The sequence below is a fragment of the Gambusia affinis genome, linkage group LG02 (genome assembly GCF_019740435.1).
Source record: "Gambusia affinis linkage group LG02, SWU_Gaff_1.0, whole genome shotgun sequence".
NCBI lineage: Eukaryota > Metazoa > Chordata > Actinopteri > Cyprinodontiformes > Poeciliidae > Gambusia > Gambusia affinis.
The window spans coordinates 24891830-24909218 of NC_057869.1; the positions used below are offsets into that span (position 1 = coordinate 24891830).

The 17389-nt window shown below is 38.4% G+C and overlaps 1 protein-coding gene across 2 annotated transcripts in view; it reads left to right on the plus strand.

Moving 5' to 3' along the window:
• Nucleotides 1-17389, plus strand: part of trip4 (thyroid hormone receptor interactor 4) — an 80622-nt gene that overhangs the window by 30113 nt on the left and 33120 nt on the right. For both annotated transcript variants that reach the window (XM_044143346.1, XM_044143338.1), the window contains exon 12: nt 1928-2030. In XM_044143346.1, the coding sequence (XP_043999281.1) occupies nt 1928-2030 (103 nt within the window). The remainder of the gene's footprint in view (nt 1-1927; nt 2031-17389) is intronic.

Sequence of the window (17389 nt, forward strand, 5' to 3'; positions counted from 1 at the left end):
GGTGGAAGCAGTCTTGGCACTACCACAGAAGCTAACATCCACAGTCTTCCTCATCTTCCCTCTTCAGTTGGCGACAAGAAAAGCAAATGGTACTCCTGGACTGGTTGCTTTGCAAACGCCAGCCAATAGTGTGTGAAGTAGCATTGTGAAGTGTGAAGTTTTCAAAGCTGCTTTTTTTTTTTTGAGTATTTTAGATTATGCTCTTGGGAAATATCTGCAAATAATTTGGAGTTAGATTCTATGGAAATATCTCTTAATACTAAGCTGTGAGTAGGCAGTAGTCCACTTTATCTTCAAGTAATTCTTGCTGTATCAAGTTCGACAACCTTTCTGAGTTATAGGATGTACTTTTTTTTTCTTTTTCTATAACCATAAACTGTCTCAGCCATATAGCTACACTGGTAATGGGGAAGGTTGGATTTCATAGCCTTGTTTAAAAAAAAAACTAAAGCCCCTTTAAATTGCTGTGCCTTATGTATTTTAAAGGTATCGAGGGTCTTTAACCTTAGCTTTTAGATTCTGCTTTCATTTTTTTTTCATTTATACTTTTTGGTTTTTACACTTGAGGTCAGGTTTAAGTCATTTTAGAAGCTGATAAAAGCTGGATTATTTCTAGGTTCAATCTTGGCTCATAAAAAGTCACATTAAAAGTCACAACTTCCACTATTATTTAGCATTTCTCAAAACAGCTAAAATTTTGCTCCAGTAATGATCAGATGAATGTTCTATCCATGAGCCCCAGTTTAATTTATTTTGCAATGCCATTTTCCCATTGAAGGATGTAATCAAGAGCCTTCACTCGGATCCTGAGCTGTGCTTAATGACGCTTTGAGTCTTTACATATTTTATCACTCACCATCTTATTAGACTCAAGTTGACATGGGCTTTAGCCAGAAATAAGCGTCGCTGTCATCACTCCCCAGTTTGTCAAGAGACCCTACAAATGGGCTGCAGACTCTGTTGATTTCTTGTAAAAGCTGCAGATTTGTCACAACCCTTCAGTGCTTTCCTTTTGTGTGTGGGAGATAGAGAGGCTGGGAGAGTGAGAGGTTGGGGGAGGGGAGAAAAAAAAAAAAAGCATGCTGTCACGAAAAGAGCCCCTTCCTGGCTGGCTAGATGCAATCATGGGCACTATCTGATAGTGCTGGCGGAAATTGGATGAGCTGAGAGCCGTTGGCTGCCAGTGATGGAAAAGATGACTCCTTTGTCACTGTCAGTCAATTCCCTACTCTCACCTGAGAGACCAATCAATAACACGAGGATAGAGAGGTTTTCTCTTGCCTCTTGCTCTCTGTATGCTGTGGGCTAGTGTCAATTATGAGCTGTAAAACACCTTCTTATTCACAGGAATGTGTTATGGCATTCCACACGCCTTTGCAGAAATATCTTCGATTACTGTGATTGACATGTATTTCTGTAGACGACGATTTTGAAACATTCGGACGTCTTTGCGGTTTCCATCTCAGTAACAGATCAATGTGCAAACATTGCTTTTATGGCCCAACCAGCTTTATTAATGCGAGTCTACGCCCTGAAATATGTTTGAAAGTGTAATTCATACAACACCACATCTGAGAAAGTCTTTGATTGCCTCAGATTTCGATGCTGCTTGTTATATATTTTGTGTCATCTTTATAGCTCACCAGGGCGACAGCTGCTCCCTTCAGCAACTGCATCATTAGTTGTGCAATTACAGAGCCTAACACCCAGCGAGACTCATAACTATCATATGCTTTCAGGCATAGAGTATTAGATCAGGCATGGAGGACATTTAGCATAATATAGGCATATAAAGAGCAATCACTGGATGATTTAGAACTGTTTGGAATCAACAGATTTTCTGTGTTGGCATATGTAAATCTGGATGTGACACTTCTTTGTGAAAGTGGAGCTAAACCGTTCTATTTATCCTCCATCACTTCTGCAGTGCCCTGGTACCTGTGAGGAGTCTGCTTCGCCATTCGTCTTCATCTGCAATAACCCCCAGGAGCTGCTCGTGAAATTCCCCATGAAAGGGAAGCACAAGATCTGTAAGTTCTCTCCTCCTTTCAAGTCAGAGCAATAAAAAAAAAACAAAAAAAAAGAGTGGCTGACATTAGCTTGAGCCAGCTCAAATGTCCTCATTTCTGTTCATCTGCATTCAACGTCTTCATCTCTGCGCTCGCACGTATACAAATGTAGAAACACTACAATAATGCAAAGTACAGTTCCTGATTAGTATGTTTTCATGAATAAAACAAAAGTCTACACAAATCTCCTCACAAGCACACACACATTTCTATAGATTCTCTCTGGGCACAGAATGTTAAGACAGGATTTTGCTGTCAGGTTGCCTGGGGGACAAGCCAGGCAATGTGCAATTCTGTTGCTGGAATTGTGTGATTTATAATAGGACTCTAACACATTTTCCCTCTGCTGCCATAGCTGGCTCTGCAATATGATGTACCTGCAAGCTCTTTTGTTAATATTTCAAAACCCTCTAAAGACTTGAGAGGATTGTTTATGCAGCTGTGCCTCGTTCAGATGTGTTCAGATCGATGGCGAATACGTTTGAGAAGCTCCAGGTAAAATGTAGCAGGCATTGGACTAAACTACACATAGCGCTCCCGTCTACCTTCTTGTGAATTGTGTTTTTGTTGTTTTTTTTAAAAGATATGGAGTTTTACAAAAACACCAACTAAAGTCTCGAGTTGTAGGTAAATATTTTGTTGGCAAGCAGTAAAAAAAAGATTGTTGATCTGAAAGAAAAATACATTTGCAGTCAGATCTCTGTTTGCTTTACTGTCACAGTGTGACATTTGTCTGCGAAATCACATCTGAAGTGAAATACTTTCTAACTACCTGTTATGTCTAAACTAAATTTGTTTAGAATATCAGGTTGTCACATTATTACAGATTCCCAGACGCTGGAGCGTGGGGAAATCTCTAACTACATTTCTTGCATTTCTACATTATCTGTATTGATTGTAACCTGTGTCTTTTTTTGTTTGTGGCTATATCAGTAAAAAATGGCTGTGCTGTGAACTGTCAAAGTACTTATATATGAGAAATTCATTTTCTCATTAGATGTGATCTGGTTCTATTCCAGTTTTCCCTCTTGAGATTCCAGCTCATCTAGTTAAAAATGAAAACCACAATGATTATTTGTTTCTTAGAGAAAATCTTTCATTTTATATAATTCAGACAAATTGGTCAATGACTCTGTTCACAGTAGTTTCCCTGTATCATCGCCCTGCATATGTTTATTCTTGATCCAGTTATAGAAACTCCAGTATCAACATTTGTCACATTACATAAACACTTTTTTTTTTTTTTTTACTTTGACTTGCCTTGGGTTACTTGAGTTGCATTTTCCCTCTACTTTCTAGTGTATAATATTAGCACTTGAGCATAGCAAGTGTGTGCAGCTTTTATACAGTTATGATCATGCTTTTATGATTCATCATGGCTTAGGGGAGAATCTTCAAATCGGACTTGGGCTGTTAAATGACTAATAATACATATTTACGGGCCCGTTGATGTTTTCTGCAACCGACAACTAAAAAGCAACATTTGATCAGAGTTCTAAAAGCTTGATGTAATTTTTGGTTTGATGATTTTTGGGTAACCAGTTAATAATAGAATGGATTGGGCTTAATAGCCAATATGTAACATTTTTGGCACAATTGTGATCATTTTAAGACTGTTCCAGTAAGAAATACATTTCTCATTGTGCAACTGTGGAGCAAAGTATTTTTGTGTTTATCTAGTAATTAGCTGCATTTCATTACTTGTAACTCAAATTCAAAGTACAGTTTGAGCTATAGCAGCATCAATTAAATTATTTCACATATTGAGACAAGCTTTTCTTAACTTCAGTGCCTAACCTCGTTAATTTCATTTCTTTTTCCTTTATTTGACCAGGTAAACCCCGTTGAGATCTAGATCTCATTTTCAAGAGGGACCTGGGCAAAAATTTGCAATCCATAGCAATCTAGTTAAAAATGACTTCTTACTAAACTAGTAAGAAGTCAAATCTCGTGTAGTAAGGAAAGTTTATTCATAAAGAGCTTTCACAGCAGCAGTTCACATTAATTATAGTATTATTCAAAAATCTAACAAACTAGTTTGGTACCTGATTGACATGCAAATCAATATTTTATCTGATCAGGTATCAATTCTAGATGAGTTTAACTGCCAGAGTTAGGAAATGAATACTGGAGGCGTATCATGTTAAAATGAGAGTTTCTGGTTGTAAAGAGACAAGTTTGTTTTTTTCTTAGCTTAAATTTATTAGACAGTTATAGTTTGACATCTGTTGTTGACCATCTAAAAGGTAAGACACTAAAATTACTTAGCAAAACAATGGATTTTAGTTTTATGCCATTACATTTTTTATTCTGCACAAACTTGTGCACCAAAGACATTTTTATTGTCAGAGATGTTTTAGACTTGGTAGAACTATCAACATTACCAAAGATGCAGTAACATTTGAATACCACTGTATGTGTGCATTCTCATGCAATAAATAGCTTTTATCTCCACACATCCCCCTCTGTATGTTTTAGTCTGGATTGTGGCTTGGCTATCTTGACCTACATGCAGCTACACCGTCCAGCCTGCCTTCTTCTATCACCAGCTAGCTTTTCACTATCTCAGTTTCTTGATCTCTCACCCTCTCTTCCACCCCATTCTCACAGCATCTCACGGGTCAAGGCATTGCCTCTCATTTTCCTCGTGAGGGCTTAGCACAAGTTATTTTTCTCCCTTCTTGAGCTGCTTACATGGCTAAGATCCACTTGCTTCTGGCAATGCCAACAATCTCGTACTTAACAACAGTACGGTATGCTGGAAAAGAAATGTTTCAGTTTCTTCCGGCAATTATTACTTTTCTGAAAAAGAAATAAATATGGTTGCTTTTTGTTTTTGTTTGAGACCTTCATATGATGATGATCTACTTTGCAACAAAAAAACTGTTTAACGTCTAAGGTTGTGATTTTCATTCCGGGGAAAATGATAAATATTAGCTGGTAATTTACTGAAATGAACCTTCTTGCGACAAAATATTGGCTAATCAAAAAATTACCATAAAATCTTTCCAGCAAATGTTGATCTTGCCCATTAGAATAGGAGCAGCGCAGTCACCAACTCAAGAATTGCTGCCTTATTTTGAGTAGATCTGTGGTTTGCATCTAAATCAACAGGAAAAAAAAATAGATGGCATCTCAGGATTCCTGGTGTGCTTGATAGACCAGGAATCCTGGTCACAATGCTCACGAGATAAACATGAGCATTGTGCATTGGGTTTGCTTGCAAAAGATGACCTCAGACCTATAAAGATAAATATCTCAGGAGCTCAGAGGTACATGGAAAAATCTTGCCACTTTGTTGAGACTGAAGGTGGAAACTTTCCCTTTTCCAAGTTCCTTTCCCATTAGTGGAATGTGACTAATCTGCCATCTACCAGGATTCAGATAATACCACCTGAACCTTTCACTCTGAGAGATGAGCCATGTTTTGCTTTTTGCTGGTCATAAGAACGCTGATAATTATTGTATTTACTGTGATTATATAACATTAAAAATTATTTTACCCGCTGTCACTTTTCATCATTTACCCTAGAAATGCCCCGTTGTGCATATTTAGTAATCTGTGACTATTCTTTCCATCTTGCTTACTTTCTTTCTCTCTCCAGTTTTTGGTTTTTCCAAGTTTCGTATCGAAGACTTGCCATGTGGGGGATTATCTACCGTAAAGCAATTTCCCTTTTTAAAATAGAGATGGTAACTGTGTTTCCACTGACCATAAAATTGTACAATTTGACATTTAGGAGGGAAAGTTGCTTAATGGAATTTTGGGGGAAAAAAACTCTTGTTTTTTTGATAAAACGTTTTAACGCTAGGATAATGTATTTTTTTGACTGCATCAAAATTGATTTATTTAACAAAACTGAAATGGAAACACTTTTTCACATCACACAAGTCACTTATTGCACAAGTTGTTACTTATTGCACGGACAAACTTATTCGCATTTGATTTTAATTACGTTTCTTGTTTGATAGAAACACCTACACTGTGAAATTGTGTTGTTTCAATATTACTTGTTGTTTCAATGCAAATGCAACTAATGCGGAACTAAATCATGAAAACTTTGTGCAATACCTAAACATACTGCATTATTTTATAATACAGTCCCATATGAATATATGTCCCATTTTACAAGAAAAAAAATGTAACACAGCCTCTGATCCTACCTCCAACCAGTCAGCTCTAGAGATAAAAAGCCAGGCAACACTAGAATCCATCTCAGGTTGATCAGTCATTACCCTGTGGTGAAGTCTGTGACATTTAAAATGACGTACAACCAAAGCTCTCTGAACATTATGGTTCATCTTCCCAGCTTTTGAATATACGTTTCTGTGTGTGTATGGGTGTGCTTTTGTGTGAACTGAATGTCATTCTGGGTGTTGAAAGCTAATTGGCTTTCTGCCATGACCACACACTTTCTTTTACTCTTTCTTATTGCTTGACTTCCCTCGCTTGTTTTAACACTCTGACATTATCGGTATGAAGTGACTGTGCGCACTCAGCAAGAACACTGTGCCCCAAATCATTTACTTAGCAAATAGTTATTATATTACCTGGCACAATGTATTGTCCAGTATTAAGTAGGGAACCTAAGTAAATTATAAACTCTTAATTATAATTCTCAGCAGGCCATAACAGCTCTTCCACCATGTGATGAAAAAATGAGGTCAGGATACAGTTCATTATGTTAAACCATGCAGCGATCACTGATGGGCCACCTACTGAAATTCAGACCAGCTGCATACTTCATAGTTGTAGTTGATTTGAAAACTAAAATAAGATTTCAATGAAAGATTGTAAAGACTCAGATACAGTGAAAACCGTGGAATGCATTTCAAAGCACCAAATGTTGCTATCACACTGTGAGGCCAGAAGTGTTTATACTAGCACAAACTCACATCATGCATGGACTGGTATTAAGCTGTTATCTAAGTGTCATCATTAACCTCACTTTTATAACATGTACTGATGGTGCGTTCACACAAAACGCGTCTGACGCTTCCAGTTTGACGCGTATGCACTTTGAATGCAGACACTTGACATTTTGCTCTACACCCAGAGCTTCACGCATCAGGTGCGTCTGGTTTACATTCAAAGTCTATGAGTCAAAATCTTTCTAGCCATCGTTTTCCATTGCCATTTTCCATAGACTTTGAATGTAAACCAGATGCGACTGATGCTCAAAACGCGTTGGGTGGGAACGCACCATAAGAAGACACAATGGCAGTGAGGAGCGGCAGGGGACCAGAACAGCTCGGTAGCTGAATTCCACAAATACTTGAGACACAAATGTTTTTAACTGCCTATTATAATAGCTCAAACACAAAATACACCTTAATAAGCATTGCTATACACAATGGAAACAGTCCTGGCATTACTGCAGAAGCTAACACCTACAGTACTTTTGGGTACCAAAGAAAATCAGTGCTGGTCCTGGATTGGCTGCTTTGCAAACACCAGCCAATCCACCTATAGAGTGTCAAGTAACACTGTACCAGCTTTCCAACCTGCATTTACTTTAAAACTTCTCACTGGCAAGTTTTCAATAAATAATTCAGAGTTAGTTCCATAGAAAAATCAATGAACAGGTGAATCTGCAAATACTGAACCACTAACAGGCGGCGGTCGACTTTATTACTTCCAAACATTAAGTCCGTATGGAAAGTGAAGTGCTCCAAGAGATAATCTGCTAGCTCAGCTTAGACTCTTGTACGAGCACCCTCAAATTAACGAGACAGAATCCCTGAATTGATCTGAGGTATGCAAAAGCTGAGGTTAAATCCATAAACTTCAGAATAAATTTAATCTGTTCAAGCCACCTAATGCCTTTTGTTCCCATAAGAATACATACTACATACGGTCGTAGTCAAAAGTCCAAGAAGCAATCCTCCAACCAAAGTTCTGGCTCATCGTGCTGAAAACGATTCAGCACACGGTTTAAGCCATGCGGTTTGCATTTGTTCCAAACACAGAAGATTCTTTCACATGAGCTGAACATGTAGACTATTCCCAAAAATAACCTGCATGTGTTTCGTAGAGGGTGTAAATTAGGGGGAGTGTTATAGAAACAAAGCAAGTTCTTTTTAGAGAATAATAAATTCCACCTCCTCAGTTTTAGGGGAAACTCATAACTTATGTGAACACTTTTAACTCAGTGAGCTCTTTGTGCCTCACTACCTTATCTTTCCTTGTTAAGATTAGTCACACTGATGGGTCTGCTGCAAATACAAAGTGCTGCCTTTTGTTAAGGTGTCAAACTACAAGAAATAAAATTGTGGCTATAATTAGTGCGCCGAGACATTCAACTTGAGCAGCAGACCTTAAAGGGTTCTCTTTTTTTTTTTAATAGTCTCAATCTAATTTCATGAATCATTGACTTTTGTGGTTACTCCTAAGAAACCATTTATTCAATTCTAATGTTTTTGTTTAAAAAAGGCTGAAAGTTTTTCACCATTTTTCTCTGTCATGTTAAAACAGATTGAAGTGTTGTCATGGAAGTATGTAGTCAGTAGCAACTGAAATCAGGGAAGAATTGGATCCTATAGTTGGGATATTTATTTTGTAATATTATGGAAGGATAAGACTCTTGGCATTTCTTTTCTATTGCTTGTTTTTTGTTTTTATGTGTTATCTTCTCTTGTTCAATAAAATGATTATAAGTTTTTTAAAGAAATTCATTTTTAATAACGTCTTACTGCTAATACAAATAAAAAAGGTTGAGACTTTTAAGATATAAATGTGATATAGACCAAGTACTGAGTGCTATACTAAACTATACCGTTCATGTCTGGTAAAAAAAACAAAAAAAAAAAACATTTGTGTGGTTTTTACAGCTTTTTTAAGTAATGGAAACTTAAAGCAGAAGTAATTGTTCATATCCAGATGTTTGAAATAAATATCATAAAACCAAAAAGAACTAGTACAATATTTTGATATGTGTACACTTTGTGAGCAGACCATTTCGGCCTGTTATGATCTGAGTCATTGTGATATGTAATTAGATTTCTGGAGTGTTGCATTTCAGCCTCGGTCAAACTTAAAGTCAAGGAAATTTCCACTGTCCCTTTTCAGATGAGCAAAGCATGAATCTAGTTTTTAAATGAACCAACAGTTCAAACATGGCAACAATCTTTCAAGAATCTTTCAAAGTCCCTTACCAACCCAAATATGGACTCCCAGTAAAATCCTAATAAACAAAAACCTTGACTATTATTTTGCTCCTGGTGTTTAATTGCTTTACTGCATTGCTTTTTACTGCTTAGTGATTAACACCAGGAATGTGCTTTGCTGAATGCAAAATGTAGACTCGCATAATACAGTGCTCACTCCTATCAGCACATAATAACCACTTGTTTATCTTCTGGATTCCCCCTCGGTGGGCAGTATTAAACACGCAGACCAATGAAATTCATTGCAGAACACATCGGCCTTAATTAGGGAATTGATTCACGGCTTTTATTTACCTGTTTCACTGTAACAACCACGTGCCCAGGGACCAGTGAGTGTATGTCACAATTAGACGAGTCACTTTGTTTGCTTTGCGTTCAGCATTATAATCCTTGCACATATACCACTCCCAGCTCTCTTTTGCAATCTGATTTGCATTTTCCATGCATACATTACAGAGCTGTTGCAATATGTATGGATTTTATCCCTCAGGTTGCACAACATATGAAAATAGCTCAATATATGTCCTGTGAAAATATTGCTGTTTGAATCTGATTCTTGTAACCATCAACTGCGCTGTTGCTGTCTGGTTACCACCTTTTTTTTTATGTGTGAAATTAAAGCACCATGCTATTGCAAATCAAGGAAGCCAATTACCTAACAAATGTCCACCTTTCTTCTTGAGTATGTTCTTTCTTTTTTTTTCTCTGTCTGTTTCCCCCATATGCTCTTCTGTCATCCAGTGCTGGGAGACAGAACAAGGTTAGATCGACGGAAGTCCTTTTTTTGGTTATTTATTCATGGATCTTCCATTTAATATTCATGCCTTTTGCAGGACTGTCTGGGTGCAGCTGAGAATTTGCTGCCTCGGAGGCAGGAGAGGCCTGAAAATCGGGTTTCAGCTCCAGTGAGCCCAGCGGACGAATGGGGAAAAAAAGAGAGAGAGGGAATGAGGGAGTGAGGTTTCATGTGTTCCCTAGTAAATGAGAGGCAGGCCTTGAAGGTGACAGGCTGTGTTTATTACTGATCTGTCAGCCGGTTAATGGGGAGAGGAGAGAAGAGGAGAGAGCTGAGCTGTTGAGCACACAGGTATGGGAGCCAGGAAGAGCCCCAAGCAATAAACTTCCACATACTTGATCTGCGTGTCCTCACAGCCGCGGTGACAGAACTCCTGCATGCTAAATCAGCAGCTGTAAAAATAACACTGTATTCTGTGGCACTGCTGTAAAAAGGGCATTTTTTAGCTAACAAAGACTGACAGTGATTCATTCATAGTCCCTCTATGTTGCTAACCCCAAATGGCAAGTGTGGAAGCATTTCAGTTTTTGTTTGCTTTTCAGTTATCATTTATTCATCTTCTGTTCATTTCTGTGGGAAGTTTTTTCTCAGTGCCTACGTTCAAATTAGGAGTTATAATTATATAAAGGGTTGATTAGGCTGACTACATTCACAAAACCTTCATCCACAACTTTTAGAAACTGAGATGGAAGTAGCTTGAAATACGTACAAGCTAGAACTTTAAAAGATTGAAAGCTGCAGGACATAACTTTTACTAAACTATGTTTTTTATATATTTGTTAAACTATGTCGTGACAATAAGTTATGAGTACTACTTAGTACTACTATTGCCATCTGAAGAAATGCACCGCTCCCGGTCAAAAACAACCAATCAGAGCCAAGAGGGAAGACTTTAGCATTCCCAATTATTCTTGTGAACATGCTGTTAAATGAGCCAACAGCAGAGAAACAACTTCATTCAAGGAAAATTGTTTCTCTACTGTCATCAGTGACCATGCTAACTATGTTGCTCTAGCGTAGCAGAAAGCAAGGGAGACTGTGTGAACAGCGTGTACACCATGATGATTGACAGCACTAAGACCACATCCTGGCTCTGATTGGTTGTTTCTGACAGAGCAGTGTATTTGTACACATGTCAGCAACTCCGTAGGGCAGAGGAGCTTTTATTTTTTTTTTTTTGGTTTGTTTTGTTTTTCAGAGAATGTCTGTCTCACATTATACTAGCCCAACATAGTGATAGTTTTGAAAAAATACGAAAAGAAAAAAAAAAGACAATTCCGAAAATCTACATACTGCAGCAAGAAGTGGGATCCTTTTTTGCTGTCATGTTTTGCAAAAAATATCTTAAACTTGAACACAGTCTAGTTTTAGAGCTCTTGTCGGGGAAAATTCAAAAGTCAAAGCAGAACAAACTCAAAATGTGCTGCTGTGAACGGGAGACAACTTTGGAGAAGCTGAGTTGTCAGACTAATGTAAACATCTTCTATTTATAATAAATAAAAGTGTTGTAAGCACTCTTACTTTCATGTTTCAAATTGTTGTTCAGTCAGTCACACAATAACACAATGTTTCCACACATGTAATTGAGGTTGGCCAAGCAGAAACCCCTGCAACATGTGCACTTAAATGAGCAAAGTCTACATGTTTTACCATGATTTAATGAGATCTTCTGCTTCCGACCACCTCCACCACAGCATTTTACGAATGGCTGGCAAAGCAATTTTGATCTATGGGTATAAATCCTATCCATAGGAGTTCAGTTACTGCGTCTAGGTTAAGATAAAGAGCCGAGCTTAAGAAATATTTCTGAGTATTTAAATAAGTGATGATGTTATTGTTAGCTTGTGCATTTAATAATTTGTCTTTTAAAGATTTTTATGTAAGATGTCAACATCTGGCATGCAGACTTGGCTGTGATCTTTATGTAGCATTACTTTAAACATGCTAGCTATGTTGCCATAATCTTGTGGCGATACTCTTCAGTGTGCGGTTTGCTTACATGCAGGTTTTATCATAGCAATGTTGTGTCATTTCCTCTTTCCTTATGTGTTTACAGTTTCACCGTATTTTCATATGGGGGCAATGAAATTACAGCCTGAAGCTGCTTCATTTTTCCTCCTTTATAGGGAAGGACAGGATAAACATCACTAAACTTAAACTTCACTTCTTGACTTAGCTGTTTGTGAAATAGATCATTTGATTTAATATTTCATGTTTTTGCTATTAGATTTTTTTTCTTCTTCTTCTTCTTTTAAAAAAACCACCCTTTGCATGACCAGAGCATACTAGCATACATACTGATGAGCCATTCATCTGGAAACTTTCCATAAGGAATTGCAATATTTCTTAAGGAAGCATTGTACAAAGCCATCTCTTGGGAAGGCTACTTGCAATGAGCAGGTAATAATGGGAACTGGTAGAAAAACACCACAAGCATGAAGGATCACCTGAAAATATCTCCAGGGCTTGATCTATAGTTTGGTGCTCCATGCAGCTTATGTCTACGCACCAGTCCACAGATCTTTCATACCCAAAGAGAATGGAAAAACCTTGATATTATGTTCAAAGTAAATGATAAATCTGGAAGAAAAATTACTTAATCGGCCTGGAATCTGTCATAATCTGGTCTGGCATCCAGTTATCGACCTGGGGCAAAGAAAAACTCCTTTTGGTAAACTCTCTGTCACTTGTAGGGTTTAAACTACATACCACAAATTCCCTCATGTCGTTATTTATTAAACAGAGACTGAGCCTAAATGGAAAAGAGCACTCCTACATTTGTTCAAAATTCATAAAACTCTGGATTTTAAAGGGATACGCTTTGTATCATTTCTATTTATGTGGCTGAATAGAATTGTGCAGTACTTTAAGTTTTTTTGTTTTTTAACATTGCATAGCCATGACACAGGCATGCTTTGCCTGAGAGATTTGGTGCATTTGATTGCACTTGAGCTCAGAGGTTTTATCAGCTGCCCGTGTTAATGAAACCTCGTGGCTCTCTGACTCACACAAGGGTGAAAAGGCTGTGTAAAGAAATCGCTCCATGTTGTAGCAATAGATTTTTCTCTACTTATCTTAGCCCTCAGGATTGTTGCCCTTTATCAGTAGCTATTACGTAAACCGTATCAATCAGTGTTTGTCGTACCGCTGCAAATCAAGTTTGAAGCATGAAAGGAATCCTTTCTGGAAGAGGCACATGTTTATTGAGTCAATACTTGTTAAGATACAGTTGTTGAAAATTGATGTGAATCCAAATCACATATCTGATCTGGCTTGTAAATCAGCTATAAAACTGTAAGAGTTCTGTGTAGTTTGAGGTAAAGATCTGTCCTACATGAATCCCAAAATGCTGGCTTGAGACATGCTTCGAGGTCGTTTTCATCTGTTTTATAGATCGCCGTGATCCAGATTCAGACCTTCTGTCACTAATATTATGTCTACCCTCAGTTTTCTGTTTTCATTATGCCACATTTCTTTCTCTTGCCTGTTTCAAATATAGCTTCCCTCTCTTTAGTCTTTGTCATTTCATCCTGTCAGTGTAATCTGTCTCTGCCTACGCTGAGGGGGGCATTCAGACAGATGTGTTTTACAATGTGATCAATGTTCTTGATTAATGAGAGAATACTCCCTTTTTTGTGTGTTTTTGCGCACGTGTGTATGGGTGTGCGTACGCTCTGCTGAATGGAAGACGTCCGCTCATGAACGTGTTTGCGTTGCAGCCTTGATTTTGTTCATTTGTTAGGCCAGGACGCAAGAATCAATAGGTTGATTATTTGCACAGTGTCAGTTGCCCATCAAGGTGAGGATGTTAAACTAGCCATGGCCAATGAGTCACTTGTGCTATTTTAAAAGTGTGAGTGGATGTTTTTCACACCCACCTGTCAAGTGAATTTCACACTGAAGCCAGAAATGTCATAAAAAATGAGCTCCTTGCTTAACAAGACAGGCACTCTGGTCTTTATAAATGCATGTCTAGCTTACAAATACTATGTTTTTGTCTGGATGGTGGTCAGGTTACAATTTTTGTTTTTACAAAAATCTGGATTTTATCGCACTCTTTGGAAATAAATAAACAGAATAACTTTTATGGTTTGTTGACTAATCATTATAAGTCAGCGTTTAACTTCAATTACATGCTGGCATGCTTTATGCCAGCATGTAATTGTACGCTTGAGTTTATTGTACACTTAGGATTTAGAGTTGCAATCATGTTGCTTACTTCTTGATGCCGATTAAGAACATTGCACTAAATAATATTATCCTAGATCTTTTTACTACTCTGCAGCTTTATGAAATTAACCCCTGCCTATTTGATTATAGCCTTAGTTTTTTGTTGCACAAATGATACTGCTAAGACGACTATAGGATTGCCTTATGTACTTGCAGTATCTGAATTGTTTCCAGTAGATAGGCTACACTGTAGAAGGCTTCAATAATCAACTGAGATCTGCAACCTCAGTTAGACATTGTTTCATTACCAGAGCTTGATTCTTGATGCCAACATCCATCCCTCTGTGACCATAGTACGACTCATCGTCTGATGACTACAGAAGATCCTACTGCTCAGAGGAAAAATGCACCGTGTCACAAAGCTCAAAACACCTCAAGCTGGTACCTTGAACATGACACAAAGGGTGTTTTCACACCTTATGGTCCGGTAGACTCGGTTTGATTGGGGACCAAAATTGCAATGATTGTTACATTTTCAGCTGCTGCGGTTTGCTTTCATACGGCAAATGAACCTAACTAATTGAAAAACCTGTTTCCACCCCTCGCTTGTAATGGTGCTGCACCAAAAACAACTGCAGGAAACGACAGGAAAACCTTAGAAGAAGACGAGCACAACTTCCTTCTTCACTAAATGCAAACACAGTAGAGTAGCATCAGATTTTAGCTGATGTAGGATTTCTCTTTTGTCGTTGGTAAAAGACCACAACCCATTCTTCCCTGTAGCGCTAGACTTGTGCATTTGTTTTGGTTCTATTTACCCAGAATGCCCTGCGCTACAGTTTTGTTCCTGCTTTAGGGATGGTCTCTGGTTTACTTGAATCCACATATGCATTCAAACTGTATTAGAGGTAATTTCAATCGAACTGAGACCTAGGTTTTCAGGAGGGAGTTTGCCATTTTTGTCCGCATCAGAGTTCAATTGCACATTCACAATTGAGACTTTCTAGACAAATGAACTAGAGTTTGATTAAAGCAGACAAAACAGAGCTGGTGTGAATGCATCCTAAGTTAACTGTGCTCTAGTGATGAAGAATAAAGGTCCAACAGCCCCAATTTGGGATTGATAAGGTCTACCTAAAATACATTAGCTGGTAAGAGTTTATGAGTTCTAATTGTATAAGTAGTTGGAGAAGGAAGCTATATTTTTGGTAAATCTAGAAGAGAAATCTGACTAAACTCTGTATTACCTGGGAAAACAGCTAGAGAAAATAGACTGATAGCATCAAGTCCTCAACATTTCTCCCAAAATACCTCTTAACAAATGTAGCTGTCTTACTCGACTTAAATTCCCCGGATACCTTTTCAGCTTTCCTTCTGCTGCCAGTGTCTTCCCAGCATTTGATTCTTGTAGTTTTCCTCGCCCTTTGAAAAGAAGCAGGCAGATGTATTAGCCATTAGCCTCGGGGAGAGACAGCACAGATGTGTCAACAAGGTTTGACTTTTACAGTCCGAGTGAAGTCTGAGCAAACACTGGCTATGTAGGGCCCTGTGTGGTTGAGCAGTGATCCAGGGACACGGTCGCACAGCGTTGCCCCGGGACTCCAAACAGACCGTGACTCCAGCTCTCATTACAAGAGTGGGTCAGACCACCCCAATGCGGAAAATAAATAATGCAGGGGAAAACCTGAGTGCTGCCACCTTACTGACAACATCCACACAACCTTGTCTGCCTTGAAGAGGTGAATCAATTATTTATACGCTCCTACTGCAGACTCCACTGTTTTACTCTTTATCCGAGTTCATTTTTATTGTCTTGATATTTGAGTGAGGCTTTTCTCGACTCAAAACAAAACAGTTTTTCCTTTAAAGATCGGTTTGCCTCGCAGATGATGTAGGGTTGAGAAATATAATGCAATCATCACAGTCGCTTACACATTTCACAAATTGTTTAGAAATTTGAACCTAATGTTTAAAGTTAACTGTCTCAGTTAATATCTGCCCTATGACAAATTTGAATATTTAATGTGCAAATCCAATCTTTCTGGTGGCCTCCAAGAAGCACTCTATCTTAATTTGATCTCAATTTCCTGTTGCAGTCGCAATTGAAAGTTCAAGATGAAAGAGCTGAAATTCTAATTAAGCTGGAATGGCAGCAGCAGAGTTGATATTTTTCCACGCTGTGTGTATATATATATATCTCCACTCGCTGTATGTTTAGCTTGATCTCTGCAAATTTATTTCTCAGTTTGTAACCAGAGGCAAGAGCCCTTGACTTGCTGCCCCCCGCCCTACCCCACCGCACAGGCTCGTCAAGCCAGCCATTTAAGTTGTTATTAAAAATTAATGGCTGTGCGAGTGGCAGCAAAAAAAAAAACAAAAGCAGCAGCAGCAGCAGCAGGGAGAGCAGAGAAAGAAAGGGACAATATTTGGAACATGAAAATAGACTTTTTGAGCCCAAGCTGATAGAGGGTTGCAAGGTCTTCTCACAACTTTGCTGTGTTTAACTGCTCTGCTCACACCCTACTATGAATATTGCATTACCATACTACAGGGTTCCTTGTATTCCCCCCGCTACGCGCCGAGCAGAGCTGCAGCCACAGCGCAGAGCCGTCCAAGTCCAACCCTCCCCCCACTGAGAAGCAGGGGCCTCCACATACCAAACACACCAGACCGGCTTTCACTCCACATAATGGGCAAGCTCATTCAGAAAGAGCCCTGCGTCATTATATGTCACCAGCAATTAGAATAAGTGCAAAGAACAATGCCCCTGGCATCTCAAACTATGTAGTTTTCTTTGGCTTCAGATCTTTCGTGAAGCTGTTTAAAGGACACAATTTAGTCTATTATTTTGTGGTTAAAATCTTATAAAATTACCAAAAAAGGGCAGACGCTTTTTAGACGTACCGAGCCGCGTTTGTTGTTTATTGGTTTTGATCTTTACCAACGTCGCTCCCCGACTCATTTCATTTTGAAACCAGTCAATGGAATAAATGGCAGTGGGCTTAAGCACCACTGGGCATCTTAATGCATCAGTCATCCTCTGCGGCCATTTTTTATACGTTTTTTTAAAAGTTCAATGAAAAATATGAAACCACACACGAGGCTTTGACCTTGACTTTAGAGGGAGATGAGCAGAGGCTGGGAAGTTAGCTTTTTCTGCCTTCTGGGCTGATTTTTTTATGTTTTC